This window comes from Cuculus canorus, chromosome 8 (genome assembly GCF_017976375.1).
Source record: "Cuculus canorus isolate bCucCan1 chromosome 8, bCucCan1.pri, whole genome shotgun sequence".
In the NCBI taxonomy this organism is placed as follows: Eukaryota; Metazoa; Chordata; class Aves; order Cuculiformes; family Cuculidae; genus Cuculus; species Cuculus canorus.
In genome coordinates, this window is record NC_071408.1 from 13014057 (window position 1) to 13030584 (window position 16528).

The window sequence follows — 16528 nt, forward strand, 5'->3', positions numbered from 1 at the left end:
GTTTTCAGCTGCTTGTGCTTCAGTAACACATGCAGCACTGATGTGTGGTACCTACAGTCTCTGTCACATGCTTGCCAAAGCTGCCATAGTTCATGTTACTGAGGCAAAACAGGAGGTGTTTCAGGATAAAACACCTGTATACGCAGGAAAACATTTCTTTGATGTTATTTCTGCTTTGCTAGCACACAGTACTTTATGAGTCTGGTACATTAAGACATCACTCAGCTCTTGGCTAGGTACAAAGGAGGTTTGCTTTCTTTAATAAAAGAGTGTTATTTTATCTACATAAAGATTTACCCAGAGCTCCCTCCTTTATGCTCCTTACCTCATACAGTCAAATATAGTGGCACTGCCACTTTCTCCCTATCTTCTCAACACCATGCATACATTAGACCTGATTTGCTCTTTCTCTTCCTCCTACATTGTTGTAATGGCACTTCCACAAAATAAACAGGAACAGTAGATTTCATTTGATCTTCCTCTTGAAGTTGCAATGCAAAAAGTAAATTGAAGACTTCAACTCTCAGAAAATGTGACTAAATCGGTCATCTGCCAATACCATGTCCTGAGCTCTTCTCAATTGCATCTCAACAGTTGGAAAGTGTTATAGTTAAAAGCTTTCAGGACTTCCCCTCATAATATGCAAAACAGCAGAAGCATTTAAAGAGCCAAACAAAGCATCCTAGAATTCACAACTACATAAGAACTCAACCTTCACTTTGAATGAAAACGTAGGCATAGTCAAACATCACAACTCCTGAAACATCTGATGAGCTTTCCAGTCACTGGGGGAAGCCACCAAGCAGCAGCTACTCAGTGGACATCATTTCAAACCTTTCTGAATCTGAAGTAGATGCTCTTGTGAACTGACAGGGAATCTGTCTCAAAAAAAAGGAAGCATCCAAAGGAGACATGGGATACTCAATTTGGAATACATCTCCTCATTTTCTTCAGGACAACTCTGAAAGAGTGTCTTTGACTCTTGGGATCACTTTAGACAGACATCGAAGAGCCTACATCAGATCACAAATTCTGCATCAACGTTGCACCAGGAGAATTACTTCTTCTAGCAGTTCTGTTCCTGTAGCCTCAATCCTTCTATTTTAATGATTGAACTCCTAATTATGCTGGTAATCTTCAACAGCATGGTATGGCTGAAGCCAAATAAAAATTACTGGATAAGAAATCCAAGTGTATGCTCCAAAACAAGTCCATTTGCATGTATCTCAGTCACTATTCTACTCACCAGACAAGGAAGCGTTCAGCCTTCTGGTCCTAGGTGTACCACGCATCCTTCCCTCACACACTGCAAAAAGAACACCTTGTGCTACTTATTTGCAGAATCGTCTGACTGCTGCAGCTGTAGTTCTAAGCTAAAGTAGGACCTGGTGCTTCTGTTACTCTTCAACTCTGAGAAATGGTCTTCTCCTGAAATCAATTCAAAATTTAACTTCCTCGATGGTAAGAAAAAGACAGATTCTGCTTCAGGATTATGACAGTGCTTTCACCCTCAAGAAAATCTCTAAGGAAATAGAGGAGGCAAATGGTTCCCCCCTAACTGGTTTTACACCAAAGCAGGCAATTGGCTGATGACAATGAAATTCTTTACTATGTTGTGTAACTCACAGGAACGGACTGTTTAAACAGATTTAAGTTTTTAAGTTATAAACAGATTTAAGATTTTAAGTTCATTGAGCCAAAGACATCTAAAAGAATAAGCCTTTTTTAAAGACAATTTTTTTACAAAGACAATAACATACAGCCATGGAATATAATGTACTCATCTTCTTAGGAGGCAGACAAATGAAAGTGAAGCAACTAAGGATATGCACTTTTCATAGCCTTACTTAGGACATTTCCAGTATCTCGCGTACAGGAATGCTCTTAACCCCACGACCATTTTGTGGTATTAGACTAAAGAATCAACACATGACCAAGCGCTGTGAAGAACAGATGGAAAAAGTGATGAGGGATGTGCTTTGTCAAAAGACTTTTGACCACATCAAGTAAAATATAAATATAATACATCTTTATTTCAAATGCAACCTCCTATGCTTTCTTTGTGGTTATATATAGATAGCTCTCCCAGGCTTTTTATTAATGTTTAATAGTAGTATTTGCCTCTACAAGCTGGGAATTAGATAAGAGCTCTTCAGCTCAGTTCAGACTTAATTGATGCGATATCTCTGTACTGCAATTTCTACCTGCTCAGCTTATTTTCACACTGTGCAGAGCCTGTAATTTGAAATCTTCCCCAGATCCCAATTCCTGAAACACTGCTGGGCAGCACAGGTAAAGTACAGTATAACCATGACAAAAATCCACTGCATAGGAACACAGCAAAACGCTATGAGAACTGCAGGTTTATTGGGGTTTTAATTGCTGTAATAACAAATAATTAAAGTCTTTCATGCAACTTTCCCCTCTGTGATTTTGTCTATGTAATAAGAAAGCTCAAGAAAGTAGAAAAAGCAAAAGAATTTAACCGCTTCCTAATCAAGGCACACTTTCTCCAGTTGTTTTTCCTTCCCAGCACATAGGCCTGGAAGCACGCGCCTGCCTCCTATGGTACCCAAGACTGAACACCAAAGAAACTGAGCAACAGAGAGATCCTTTTTGTTCTAATCTTTCCCAAGAATTACTACTCGTTTGCTGTTCTGACTGCACAGGGGTGACATTTTCAAGCAACAGCCTAAGATTCTAATTTTCACTGACTGACGCAATAACCTTCCTCGCTTTTTCTAATACTTACCATATTGCTAGATGGATTTTTACCACTAAAGGAAGATGCAGGGAAGAAGATAAATGGATACCTCTCAGTGCAAATATTGAGCACAGTACAGGCTGAGTACACTCAGCTATCGTCTCCTGAAAAGCTATATGTCAGTATACAACATTCACTGTATCAATGACACAGACAGTCCAATGGGTAAAGAAGATACCACAACATCATTTCTCCAGCACCATTTTTCTCCATCATACCAGCTTCCACCCACCACCATCCCACTTTCCTACTACTCATTTCTTACTGGAAGGGAAAGTTTCAATCAAAGAATGAACATGGGGAAATACTGGCATGACGATGCAGTCAGTATTTTTAAAAAAGTAAACAGAATAGATGTACAACAGAGTTCTCATTTGCCCTCAGAATCCCTCAGTAATTTAAACAGTGGAAAATGGTAAAAATCATATTACCGACCAAGGTGCCCAAATATAGCACATGCCAAATACAGGTCACTGCCTCAGGCATAATTCCCAATGGAGCAAGTTAAGGCAGGACATTTTTATAAATCCAATTTTTCTAATACTTTAAATAGATGCCTAAACATAATACTGATAATCATAATGAAAAATCCATTATATATCTCTCTCTTCTTTTAATTAATCTTCCCATTAAATATTACAAGTAAGTTTTCAGCATCTGATACTCTGCAACCATTCTGCATTCTCCTCTCTTATTTAAGGGACCAGCAGCCTTTGTAATTCAACAAGTGAGAGACAAAAATGATTGCAAACATTAGTCAAAGTTGATCCGCAAGTATAAGTGAGTCTGAGAACCTGAGCCATCAGCGCTTCCCAGACACACATGTTACTGGCAGAGCTTACATGAGGTAGATTCCATGCATCTGCAGTCAAAGCCAGAGGGCAGACAGAAGGTGAGAGTTAGCATGGGCACCTATTGTACAGCAACTATGCCCACCCACCAAGAACCATCGACACCAAAGTGACTGCTGAACTTGAACTCCATAGGCAGAAATTAACTGTATTGCCTCCCTCAAACTGCCGACTTCAAAAAAAGACACTTTGAAAACCTTCAAAAAAAGTAGCAGCAAATATGAGAAGAACGCACAAACGCCAATGATACATGCTTGTTATCTACGGAATGGCTGATGAGTTCAGTGATGAGATTGTTCACTGCTTCAGATAAGGGAGCACACCTACCAGAAAGGCTAAACCACAAGAGGGAGAATAAAGCAACATACTTGGTTTCAAAGGCAAGAAGTCCATCTTCTGTTAGAATGAAAGAGGTGATTCTGATTCTTACCTGCTGAACGTATCTGTCTGTAGTTTTCCACATATAGTAATACTCTATGATGCTTGTTAAGGATTTCCATGGGAGCTAGGGACAAAGAATAAGCAGCAGTCAATGCAGGGAGCTGGTGGACCTGAAATCACTAGATCCCTTTAACAGTTCATAGTGGAGTCCTGCAACTGCCAACCCTCCAAACAACAAGAACACACTCACTCTCTGAATCTCCTCAGGGCATTCGATGCACGTGGGACCCATGTTAAATTAAAAACCCTTACAAAAATGCATTCAGGGTATCACAGAATCACTAGGTTGGAAGGGACCCATTGGGTCATCGAGTTCAACCATTCCTAACTCTCCCTAAACCATGCCCCTCACCACCTCATCCACTCGTCCCTTAAAGACCTGCAGGGAAGGTGACTCAACCACCTCCCTGGACAGCCTGTTCCAGTGCCCAATGACCCTTTCTGTGAAATTTTTTTTCCTGATGTCCAGCCTGAACCTCCCCTGGTGGAGCTTTTGAGGCCATTCCCATTTGTCCTCTCCCCTGTCACTTGGGAGAAGAGGCCAGCTCCCTCCTCTCCACGACTACCTTTCAGGTAGTTGTAGAGAGCAGTAAGGTCCTCCCCTCAGCCTCCTCTTCTCCAGGCTAAACAACCCCAGCTCTCTCAGCCACTCCTCATGAGACTTCTTCTCCAGCCCCCTCACCAGCTTTGTTGCTCTTCTCTGGACACGCTCCAGAGCCTCAACATCCTTCTTGGTGGTGAGGGGCCCAGACCTGAACACAGTACTCAAGGTGCGGTCTCACCAGTGCTGAGTACAGAGGGAGAATAAGCTCCCTGGACCTGCTGGTCATGCAGCGTTTCTGATACAAGCCAAGATGCCATTGGCCTTCTTGGCAACCTCGGGCACATTGCTGGCTCATGTTCAGATTGGCTGTCAACCAAAATCGCCAGGTCCTTCTCCTCTAGGCAGCTTTCTAGCCAGGACTTCCCCTGGCTAGAACTTCTCTTCTCTAGTCTGTAGCACTGCATAGGGTCGTTGTGCCCCAAGTGCAGGACCCGGCATTTGGCCTTGTTAAACCTCAATGCCATTGGTCTCAGCCCAGCGGTCTATGGTGTTCAAGTCCCTTTGCAGAAGCCTCCCTACCCTCCAGCAGATCCACGCTTCCATTCAGCTTGAGGTCATCTGCAAGCCTGCTAAGGGTGCACTCAATGCCTTCATCCAGGTCATTCATAAAGATATTGAACAGGGCTGGACACAGTACCGAGCCCTGGGGAACCCCGCTTGTAACTGGCCTCCAGCTGGAGTTCACTTCATTTACCACCACTCTCTGGGCCCGGCATCCAACCAGTTTTCAACCCAGGAGAGTGTGCGCCTGTCCAGGCCAGAGGCTGACAGTTTCTGAAGCACACATGCTTGTGAGAAAACTGTGTCAAAGACTTTACTGAAGTCCAGAAGACTACATCCACAGCCTTTCCCTCATCCAGTAGTTGAGTCACTTTGTCATAGAAGACGATCAGGTAAGTTTGGCAAGACCTGCCTTTCCTGAACCCATGTTGACTGGGCCTGATCACCCAGTTGTCTTGCATGTGCTTCATGATAGCACTCAAGATCACCTGTTCCATGACTTTCCCCAGCACTGAGGTCAGACTGACAGGCCTGTAGTTCCTGGGTAGAAGCAGAGCTTATATCACACTGGCTCTACAGGAAACCACTCAAGAGGGATGCAATGTGGAAGGAAGCCCACAGGATCGAGCAAGGGCTACAATTATGGCACCACAGCTCTAATTTGCTCAGGTTCTACGGAGCTGGCCCAGCAAAAACAAAATAATAGTAACTACTAACAGAACTGTTCCATGTCAGCCTTGTTTTCCGTGCAAGAAGCACAAGGATACCAATAGGAGCTTTAATGCTCTCCTGACCACAGAGAGCATGGTGCTTTTTCCAAGTCCTTCTGTCTAAAAAATCAGAGCACAGGACAAGGAATGCCAAAAGTACTTGTTTTGTTCCAGAGGACTCGAACGGCAAGAGTGAAACTTGGCTCTCCATAAAATGCTCCATTCAATCTGCAGGCTCAGCACCTAGGTTGGAGCTTTGGCAAAACTACAGGACACTTCCTTTGCATACCCAAGATGCCTTTTTAAATCTTCCAAAGGGCTCTTTCTGAAAAAGCATTATAAAAGTGACCATATTTTCATGTTTCAGAAGGCCCAGTACTTCTCCTTCAAACACAAATTAATCCATGGCAGCCAGGCTGTCGCAAAACCCTCCCTAACTCTCCCTCAGCCGTAGTGGAGGAGATGATTTTAAAATAACGTCTCTAAAGGAAAAGCTATCATTTGTGATTTGAAATTCTGACCGTATAGCAGGCCTGTAATCAGTATGAGGTCTGCCTTTCCCCAATTTACAGGAAGACATGTGCTCCAGTTCAAAGCCAAAACAAAAAATAAAACACCACGCTGCAGTCAGGCTGTAAACAAGCTCTGTTCCAGATTGGAACTGGTCACCATGTGGGCCCTTATTTATATACTTACAAAATCTTGCTGAATGTCAGTGAAATCTTTTCCATATTTTTCTAGTGCTTCCTCAAAGAGATTTGCCTCTGAAGACAAGAACCACTCCTCCATCTCATCTCTGCACAGGACTGGCCCTCCTTGTGGCACAAGCGCAGAGATTGCCTTGGAAATGTCATAGACATTTTTGTGCAAAGTGTCCATAGCATGGAACTACATGGTTGTGAAAGAGAAAGGTACATGTCAGGACAAACAACCACAGACCCAAAACTTTATTCAGCAGCACCACTACAGTAGCACTACTGCTGAGAATCTTCACAGGATAGAGCCCCACCCACCCCAGGACTGAGCAGCCCTGTTAGGTACCATTCACAGGTGGGGCACGAAGGCAGAGGTGCGAGTGCATATTTTCTAACAAACTTAGCCAGGCACTTGCTTTGTAAAATAACCCACAAAAATTGCACATAAGAAAAATATTTAAGAGCAGGAACACATACACAGACTCCCTCTAAAGTCCACAAATCCCAAAGAGTTTCAAGTCAAGTCACATATTAAAAGCTAAGGCAGGAAAAAGGTATTACTCCCAAGAGCAACTACTGCTCAGAAAGCTGAGCTATGAGCGTCTGCAACTTTTGATTTACCAGAGCTGAGAACAAGTCATGAGGGACAAACTGGTGTTACTAAATAAAAGCTTGGCTTTATTTCTTGGCTTCTGTACTTTTGATCAGGATGATATTTGCCTTTCATCATACCAGTTTTGTGCACGTGCAATAATTAAGCCACAGTGTTCTCGTACTAGAACACGTTCTATATATGACATCATATATTATTCCAGTAAGAAGTGAGGCACTGATAACCATTCTCTGGAGACTTCATAGATTTAATTCCAATTTTCATTAAACTTTCTCTAATGTAGACGTTCAAAATTTCTCTTTCCTCTGTCTCCTCAGAATCATTTATGATACTAACGACATCACCACTCCTTAGGTACTCTAAAAAGAAGCTTCTCAAAGAGAAGCACTGATCAACTGAAAATTTCTATCTGACCACAAGCTCTCCCCCCAGACAATCTTGCCCAAGATCACCAGTGACAAGCCTGGTAATTGGAGAAGTGATGAAAGAGTGGCAATTCTTGCCCATTAGAACACTGCAGATGGGCAGGTAATCATTTGCATTCTTTTTAGATAGCTACTAGGCTGCTTGAAGGAAGTGCTTCAAAAAGCATTTTAATAAAACAAAACAAAGAGTATCTCAGTTATCCATGATGGATCACGAGGAGGCACAAGGTCAGAAAACATTACTTCATATGTAAATTAAAGCGATCCGTTACAAAGGCAGGATCTCCTTACGACAGCAGGCCACAATTACTAACCCTCCTACCCATGCTCTCTTCACCAACTGTTAGTGCCAAGGTGAATATTTTGCATCTCTCAAAAACTTACTCAAAAAGTTAAAGTCCTTTTAAAATACTTACCAGCGTGATGTCCCTCGAGGCTGCCGCAGCACTCATGTGCAAACTTGGCTGTCTAACAGAACTACTGCAGTCTAGTGCTCGGGCAAACGTACCAACAGACCTGAAAGAAATTAAACAGAGTATTAACTTTGCATGCAAAACATCATAAATATAAACACCCGACGAACACATTTTGATAACAGCAGACTATATCTCAGTAACAAGATCAGATGGTTTGGTGCTAGTTCTGAGTCAGAGATTGGTCTCTTCAGATGTGGCTTGTCATGATGAATGCTTTTACTCCACTTAATTTGTATGACGCTTAGGCACAGGAAGGAAAATAAGGAAAGACTCAAGGATCGCAAACAGGGAGTTCTGAACTACTTTCTTATTCCCATCTCTCAACAGAATTAAGCTTTTACAGAAACTGAGCACAAGCAAGCTTTATCAATGGCCAAAACTTCTCCCACAACAGCAAGAGCAGCACTGCATTGTCCAAGGGTGCAGAGACAGATGAGGAGGCCAGACAGGAAAAAAGTGCAGTAGTACAAGCATTTCTTCTAAAAGTTTCAGGAATATTGAAAAAAATGTTTCTTTTACAACATAATATAGTATAACATTTAAATAAAAATACAGCAATTCTTCAATACTTCCCAATGCCAACCCTACCTGCTTGTGAGAGCACAATCCCTACACTCCTCATTTTATCCCTAAGGAAATTAGTCGGACAAAGCATTGAACAGGAAACATCAGTTCTAGTTATTCCTACACTCCATGCTGCTTGCTACACAACATGGGTAAAACACTTGTGCTCCAACACAGTTAACCGAACTCTTCTGAGCAACTACAACAACAAAAGGTGGGCTTTTTTCCTCCACTCAGATCACTGCCCTAAACTAGTTGGCCACACAGGAGAACAAACTACTGCCTTGCAGCACAGGAACAGGAAAGGTAAATGCTTAAGCATTAGTTGTGATCAAATACCTAATTTTGGCATAAATTCAAACCAGCCTCCCCACCCAGGTTTCTGTGGCAAATCACGCTTCGCCCTCTCCCCAGTTTCCCAGTCATTGTCCCATGCCCAGCTTTAGCTGAACTGATACTTGTGTGTGTGGTATTTAATCATAAGCTGGATCACTTTGCCGACTCTAGACATTTTCACGTGGATCTTTTCAGTGGTTCTCATTACAGCACACACCTTCAAGCAGCTGTATCAGCAAACCTAGTGGGCAGTGCTGAACACCCAGAAAGCATTACTAAAACCAGCTTTGCCACCAAAAGCCTACACAAGGTAGAAACTGCAATCAAAATGCAGCTCTGCAGTCACTCTAAGCCAACCACGTGCAAACTCCACCTGCTGGGGTACTTCTACCCATTCACTTCCTGCTGCTTCTTCCTGATGCTGACACCAGAGCATCGTGTGGCTGGCTGGCCATGTGAATCTGCTCTGCTGAAAACTAACCCACAAAACAAAGTTCTTAGCTTTTCGGAGGTCTGCTGTACTTCACTTCATTAGAAGCAACTGTGAAACCACAGCCTTCTCAAGAAGGGTCCCTTAAGAAGCAGGAATACCCTTTGCTGCAGATATCCCAGCTTTCCCCATCGCTCCTTCATCTGCTTGTTCTGCATCGCTGGTGGAGACAGTGCCCTCCCCACTTTCAGCCATTTCTCCATGTCCATCCCATCAAGTAGAAGTAATCTGTTCTACATAAGTCACTTAGTTCGGCCAGTTTGACTTTACTGTTGGCACCAGTCAAGGGAAACAGCAACATATTGTCTAAGCAGTGCTGTGAAGAGCCTACATCTTACGGCAATCCTTCAGTGTAGCCAGAACACTACGAACTTCATGAACTTTAAAGAAGTCTGTACCACAAAAAGCATAATTTAACCAAAGACAAAAATGTATTAATGGAGTCAGAACCACAAGATTTTCTTCAATCTGGACTGCAGTTATCATTTTTAATCTTAAACCAACCTAGTTTCACTCCTAGTTCCCTGTTGCTGGACTTGCCCACAAAGCCCAAGCAGCCACACAGAGGCTTCTAAAGGCTGCATTTCAGATCAGCCATTTAAAAAAATTTAGCCAAAGTTCATAATAGAGGTAAGTTTTATCTTCAAAATACACAGAAAAATCACCTTGGATGTGTATTTCTGAATATAAACATTTCTCATCCTGAGTACTCACAGTGCTACATCTCACCATCTCCTTCATTTACCTGAATTATTTTATCACACACACAAGACACACACACACAGTATTTCCCTGACCTTCTATCATTCAACACAGAAAATATATACTGCTGTTTCATAAAAGCAGACCTTCATAGCATCATCCAGCAACTTCAATCAGAACTGGAGGATCCTGTCTGTGCACGTTCTCACATACAAGCTCTAGCACCGCCTCTCTGGGGAGCAAGCCATGAACTTACCTCACAAGAGGAACAGCACTGCCATACTGGGGAAAGCTCAGAAGGGAATTCGAAGCATCGTAACTCAAGAGGGGAAAAACCAAGAACCAGGGCCCAATTTAACAGAGTATCTGAAATGTAGGCCTAACTCAGTTTTCTGGGCTTGCTTCAACTGAAGCAGGCTGCCCAGCAAGTCAGAGGCCATGTCTATTGGGTTCCATGGCCAACATGCAGAACTCTCAAGGTTACCAAACCAAATACTACTAGCACGTCATAAATCTCACCCCCTTCCTACCCATATCCAATGATAATTTCCTCCATTGACTAAAAACATCAACAGGTCCAACTGTCCCTTTACTCACATCAACTTCCTTCCACGCTTTCATACAAACTTACCTAAAAGACAGAGCATTTGGAGAGTATTGCTTTTTTCCTTTGATTTTTTTTTAGAATTATTCAGTCGCCAGTTACTATGACAGTCTAACAATGGGTACAAGGTTCTGTTCATAAAAATGCGTATCAATGAAAAAGTTCAATATATTAAAAAGCAAAAGTTAATCACAGATTGCTTTGGGCTTAAATAAAAGCACAGCACCGTTTGTACAGATTTGCCAATTTTACTTTATTATGCCTACCCTGCTCCATCCAAATCCTTTACCAGACTTCTTAGCAAACTATTAACAGATGTTAAAACGTCATTGGATTTGAAATAGGGAGAAAACTGACAGAATATTGAACTGTCAAGAGTTTAGTTCACCGAGCCTTCCACATGCTGGCCAAAGTATTTGAAAAACCTCATGAACTACAGGATAGTTTTTACATGGCATTTGCTTCTCCTTTATGAAAGTGCCTAACTGTAAGTAGGAACAGCTACTCAGATTCACAAAAGTCACGCAGTTCCCAGGAAGGCATGCAAAACATCCATCACTTCAAAACTGAGCAAGTGAATCAGGCAACCAAAACCAGCATCCATACTAGTAAGGAAAAAAAAATCACAGAAAGTGCTTGGCAGAGTCATTAATATTTATTTATTCAAAGGAGAGGTAAACAGCCCTTACCGTGCTACCACCAGGAACTGGTCTATCTGCTTGTCAACTAGTGGGTTAAAGGCTTCCCAAACTTTTGTTTCAAGTTTTGACTGATCTCTCCCGTCATCCTCACCTGGTTGAAAAAAAAGTTAGAAATGTTCAGTGTGAGCATTTTTAAATAAAAGAATGTTCCAAATTTTTTTTTATCCCACCATAATTTAACTGCTAACCATCTCAATTACTCTAACAGGGCATCGTGAAAATGTAATTCACCCATTTGCCTGCAACAATCTCAGCTTGACACACATGGCAACACAGCATGTCCAAACTGGGCAATTAGGTTTGGAAGAACTGGTTTCAAAGAACACGCACAATGTGAAACAGCTTCTCCCAGCTACGCGGGAGAGCCTCTCTTCAGCCCCTCTCCCCACATTCTCCTCTCTCCTTTAACCTGCAGGACTTGTGGAAAACAGACATACTCCCAGCTGCTCTGAGCAGGCAAAAGGCAGCTGGTTTGACTTGCATCATTTGCTTTCTAAGGAGGAAATCATGGCATTCAACACAAACCAAAATACAAGAGCTACTGAAAAGTCTTTCTTTTTTTTTAATTTTTTCTGCTCCCTGTAAAATATCTGGAGACCATCCCTCTCTGAAGCCCAGCACTGGCCTGCTAAGGAAAGAGAATGCCTTCCAAAGTAGTTCATCCTTGCTTAGGTGGCTTGCCTAGCTGCTGAATAAGTACCAGTTTCACACACAAATTAAACAAAGGTCCTAACCAATTTGTTTGCCTGACAGACTCACAGTATCAGCAAAGCTCTTGGCAAAGACAGAAGCACCTCACTGCTCTCACATGTCTGCCCATACAATCTGGTAAAGATGCCTCCAACACGAGTCACAAACCCCACTCTCCTAGGAGGAGCAACAGATCTTCCCCTGTGCATTACATGGGTCTTGGAAAGGAGCAATTGAATTCCACTGTTCCCATCGCTCTTAGTTTTTCCACTCAATTCTGGATCTGTAGGACAGTGCAAAGCCACATCTAAAGTTAGTTGCTATTTAGTAACTAGCATTGGTTATTGCAACTCCTCCCTTTTGCTTTGTGCCAGGGTCCTCCTGGTCGTAGTGGTCCATGACACAGTGGAGGCAGGCTCAGGTCTCACAACATGTTTTGCAGGCGAAAAGTCCAGTCTGCAGACAGCAATTCAGACAGGGAGAGGGCTCCAACGAAATGGCACCCGGAAATAATGGGCAAATTGATGAGGGGAGACAGCATCTAACTGGTAATAATTCGGGAAGGGTTCTTCTAAGGAAGTGAGGTTTGATTAAAAACACAACAGGCTTTACAGACATGATGGAAATTTGCTTCCCATGGAAATGCTGAAATGTCTCCGTAAAAAAAAGTGCAAGCTCCAAGAGAGCCAATTAATTCTACTTGTTTCAACAACTTTATGATTTGGAGAAATGCCCATTTAAAGACTGGTTTGAGACATAACTAACAGTGTTCAGTGAAACAGCTTCAGTCACCAACAAACAAGGCCATCGTTGTATGCATAACCTGGAAGCAGAAACCTCCATATCCCACACCCGTTCAGGCCTTGCACTTAAAGGTGGCCATATCTGACATTATCTTTTGGCAATTTAAATAAATAATGGAAATTACCCTCTTTTAATAAGTCTGTTATATCTGCCTGGTATCTGTTTCCAACTCGAATCTCTCCTTTATCAGCAAGTAGGGTCTTTTGTTGAGGATCATATACTAGCGAATAGAAGAAGAAATCCTAGAAATAAAACAAGAGCAAGCAGTATTATTATTTACTTTCAGCTTTGCATACATACTAGCAAGCTTTCCCATTTCAAGTTTTGGTTTACTACCCACATATAGATTTTAAAATTGGGTGAACAAACAATACATGAACCATCTGTTCTAAACTGCTATGTTAAATAATGCCACTTTCTTCTGTAAGTGTAAGGGCTCTCCTTAAAATCACCCATTCCCTGGATACGCCGTCTTTGCAGCTGAAGTGAACACAGCTACTCTTGCAGAAGCAGGGGTCGGAAGGGCCAAGAGATAATCCTCAGTTCAGCCATTTCAGAACACAAATTGCACTTTCCCATATACCCAAAGAGCAGTAACTAGATGCTAGTGACTTATCAGCACAAAAATATTGGTACAAATAACTTCAATGCATTACAGCTATGCCAACAAAACACCACATAATGGCATAAAGTCCCAAGCAACCTCTGTGCTCTCCACCAGGCTTACTCCACTTCAGTACATCAACGTGTCCCTCATGCTGGGAGGCCCAAAGCTGGACACAGCACTCAGGAAGTGGTCTCACCAATGATCCACTGAGGGGATTTAAAAGTAAAGTAAGAATTCGTACCAGAATAAGCATGTCCTGCCAGGGTGGAGAAAGAAAACAGCCACAATTTTAGCTACCCAAAACTGCACAATATAATTAAACTTTTCTCCGTGGCTAAGAACTTGGCTGTAGCTACTGAGTGACACTTCACTGACCAGGTACGCTCCAAAGCAGAGTGTGGACTATGGGGCAGGAAAAGAGTTCTGCTAGGGCATGAAACAACAGACCTTTTGTAACCTCAGTCCACAGCACCTCCGCCACCAGGACACAAAAGTGTTTCTGAAGAGAAACACAGGATGTGTGATGCGTCATTTTTCGCATCTCATGTTTCTGGCTCATTTTCAACTAGCATCAGTTTCAAGCCCTGTTCATCCTCATGAAGATGCAGCAAGGGAAGAAAAGTCTCCTGATCTGTCATACAAAACCCCCAAAAAAAAGAATCACTGCAAGTTTCCCCATTAACATGGCAGAAACTCTGCATGCTTGGGCTTCAATGGTACGCACCAGTTCTGTTCCCCAGCCCTTAGCATTACACATACACTGATGCAAGAGTTATGGTCTCCTGTGTATTATTTACATGTGTAACGCATCCAGCATCCAATTACAGAAAGTGTGTTAAACTTGGTAACTCCACATTTTCTACTCCAGTTTTAATAAAGAATAGCATTTTTCTGGGAAGAGATCAACATCTACAAAAGGGAGGAAAAAAGCCAGAAAACGGCCAAGCAAGCCAGCCAAACCTGCTTTGCTACCCAAGAAAGCTACTGCACAAACCCCATCACTTGTACAGCACAGCACAAGAGGCAGGACAGGACTCGCACTGCTCTCCTCCAGCAGAAAATATACCATTTCCCCACTGTGAAAGCATGAACCCTGCAGCCAGGAACAATCTCATGTTATGTCATGGTAACAGGATAAAAGTCATAGCTAACGCTTGGCAAAATGCTGCTTCATCAGCCAGGTAAGTCAGCTGCAAGGGCTGTCTGGGGTTGGGTGGGAGGATTTGATTGCATTCTCAATGGATGATAACTGAAAGAATTGACTCCTTCTCCCATGGGCACCAGGGTCATCTGCACCAACCCACCAACAGAAGGGAGCTTCAGAGTATACAAAATCTCATTTATACTATAGCTGTGTAAAGAAATCTGCATCTCTTGCTCCTTGGCACACACAAAGTTCAAGACATCACTGTATTTTAAGGATGTATTTTTGCATAAATAAACATAGGATAAGCTTTTGTCTTGCAAGCTTCCATGTCATAAATATGGTGTTTTATTTGTCCCAGCTCCAAAACACCTAACCATAAGACAAAGCATACACAGTGCAACATTAATGTTTATCAGGCACATTGCCCAGCAAATACGCAAAGAAAACTCTGTAGCATGCTAACACAGTGGGCCCAAGGAAGGTCAGTTTTACAGGCGATTTCTTAACACAGTCTTTCTTGGCCAGGGAAAGTCGCCGAGTGGAACGATTTTCTCCCACGGTATTTGATTGTTAGATGCTTTGTTGCTTCTCTTTTATAGATAACCACTATGGATTTTCTCTACAATGTAAACTCCATCCTTCTTTGCCACTCTCAGGCCAGCTTTTCACAATTTTGTCCAATTTTGGCTCAGATCAAGCCGCTTCAACGAAAGAACTGAATGCCTCTGGTCTCTTCTCTCCAACCAGAGCGTCCTCAACAGAGAAACAATGGAAGTTTAGTGTGCATACAAGAGACTGTAATCCCCAAATATAATGTGATACCACTACCATCTTTGTCCATACAAACATGAAATTCATCTCATGCAAACTGGGTGAGGTTTCTGAAAACATTAATAAATGCCAGTTTAATGCCATGCAAACTACAATCTATGGCATATAGCAGCTCCCATGATATCCCAAAGTGCCTGTGAATTCTTGATCACCACTAGGTGATAATGATTTTTCAGAAGGGTTTCACAAGAGTGATATTCACAACCAAATAATACAGCTCTTCAAAATCCTCCATGATCATTTTAGCTGTCAAAATTCTGTATGTGGAGTTAGCAGCAGAGGAGAAAATGGGTTTTCTTTCAATTCCAGACCCCGGAAAACACCCAACGTGTTTGGAAATTAAAATAACCTGCCAAGAGTTAAAATTAACATGACTTTCTGGTTCTCCAAAATATTATACAGATGTATGTGCTGAGAGCTGCCTAGCCCAAGCCCCTCAGCTGCCCAGAGCTACAGCCAAGAACCAAAGCCACTAAGAAACTGCAGAAGAACTGTAAAAAGAAAACAGGCTCAAGGTGAAAGTACAGTTTAGAAACAGTGGTTAGTTCATTACAGCTTGCAAACTTACTTTCATGAACTCAGCCCAGGTGAAGGAGGAATATATTTTAACTATACAGCATTTTACTTTTAAAAGGGTACCAAAAGGTACCAAAAAGCCAGGCATCTACCCAGCAGGCAAAATTCACATAAAGCTTTGTGTATCTAATGTTTTTGCCATAGCTGGCTATGCCTTTCTCTTCATTTCCTTGGAAATTCAGAATGTACAGGAAATCAGCTTCTTTATATTTTCCTCCTATTCCTCATTCCTGCTACAAACACAATTTTGCAGACAGTACAAAAGTCACTGCTGGTCTCATTCAGCTCCCTGTCCAAAACGAACAGAGCTATCTTCCTGTGGACAATGACATGGAGACGGTGGAAGGAGGAAAACAGAGATAACACAAACATAATCTTGTTATGTTTACAATCTCC

General features: G+C 42.2%; 1 protein-coding gene across 2 annotated transcripts in view; it reads right to left on the bottom strand.

Annotated features, from left to right (window-relative positions):
• MTA1 (metastasis associated 1) overlaps nt 1–16528 on the bottom strand; it is an 85199-nt gene that overhangs the window by 38965 nt on the left and 29706 nt on the right. For both annotated transcript variants that reach the window (XM_054073806.1, XM_054073805.1), the window contains exons 6-10: nt 13096–13213; nt 11466–11568; nt 8021–8120; nt 6568–6759; nt 4046–4120 (exon numbers count right to left, since the gene is read on the bottom strand). In XM_054073806.1, coding sequence (XP_053929781.1) covers nt 4046–4120; nt 6568–6759; nt 8021–8120; nt 11466–11568; nt 13096–13213 — 588 coding nt within the window. The remainder of the gene's footprint in view (nt 1–4045; nt 4121–6567; nt 6760–8020; nt 8121–11465; nt 11569–13095; nt 13214–16528) is intronic.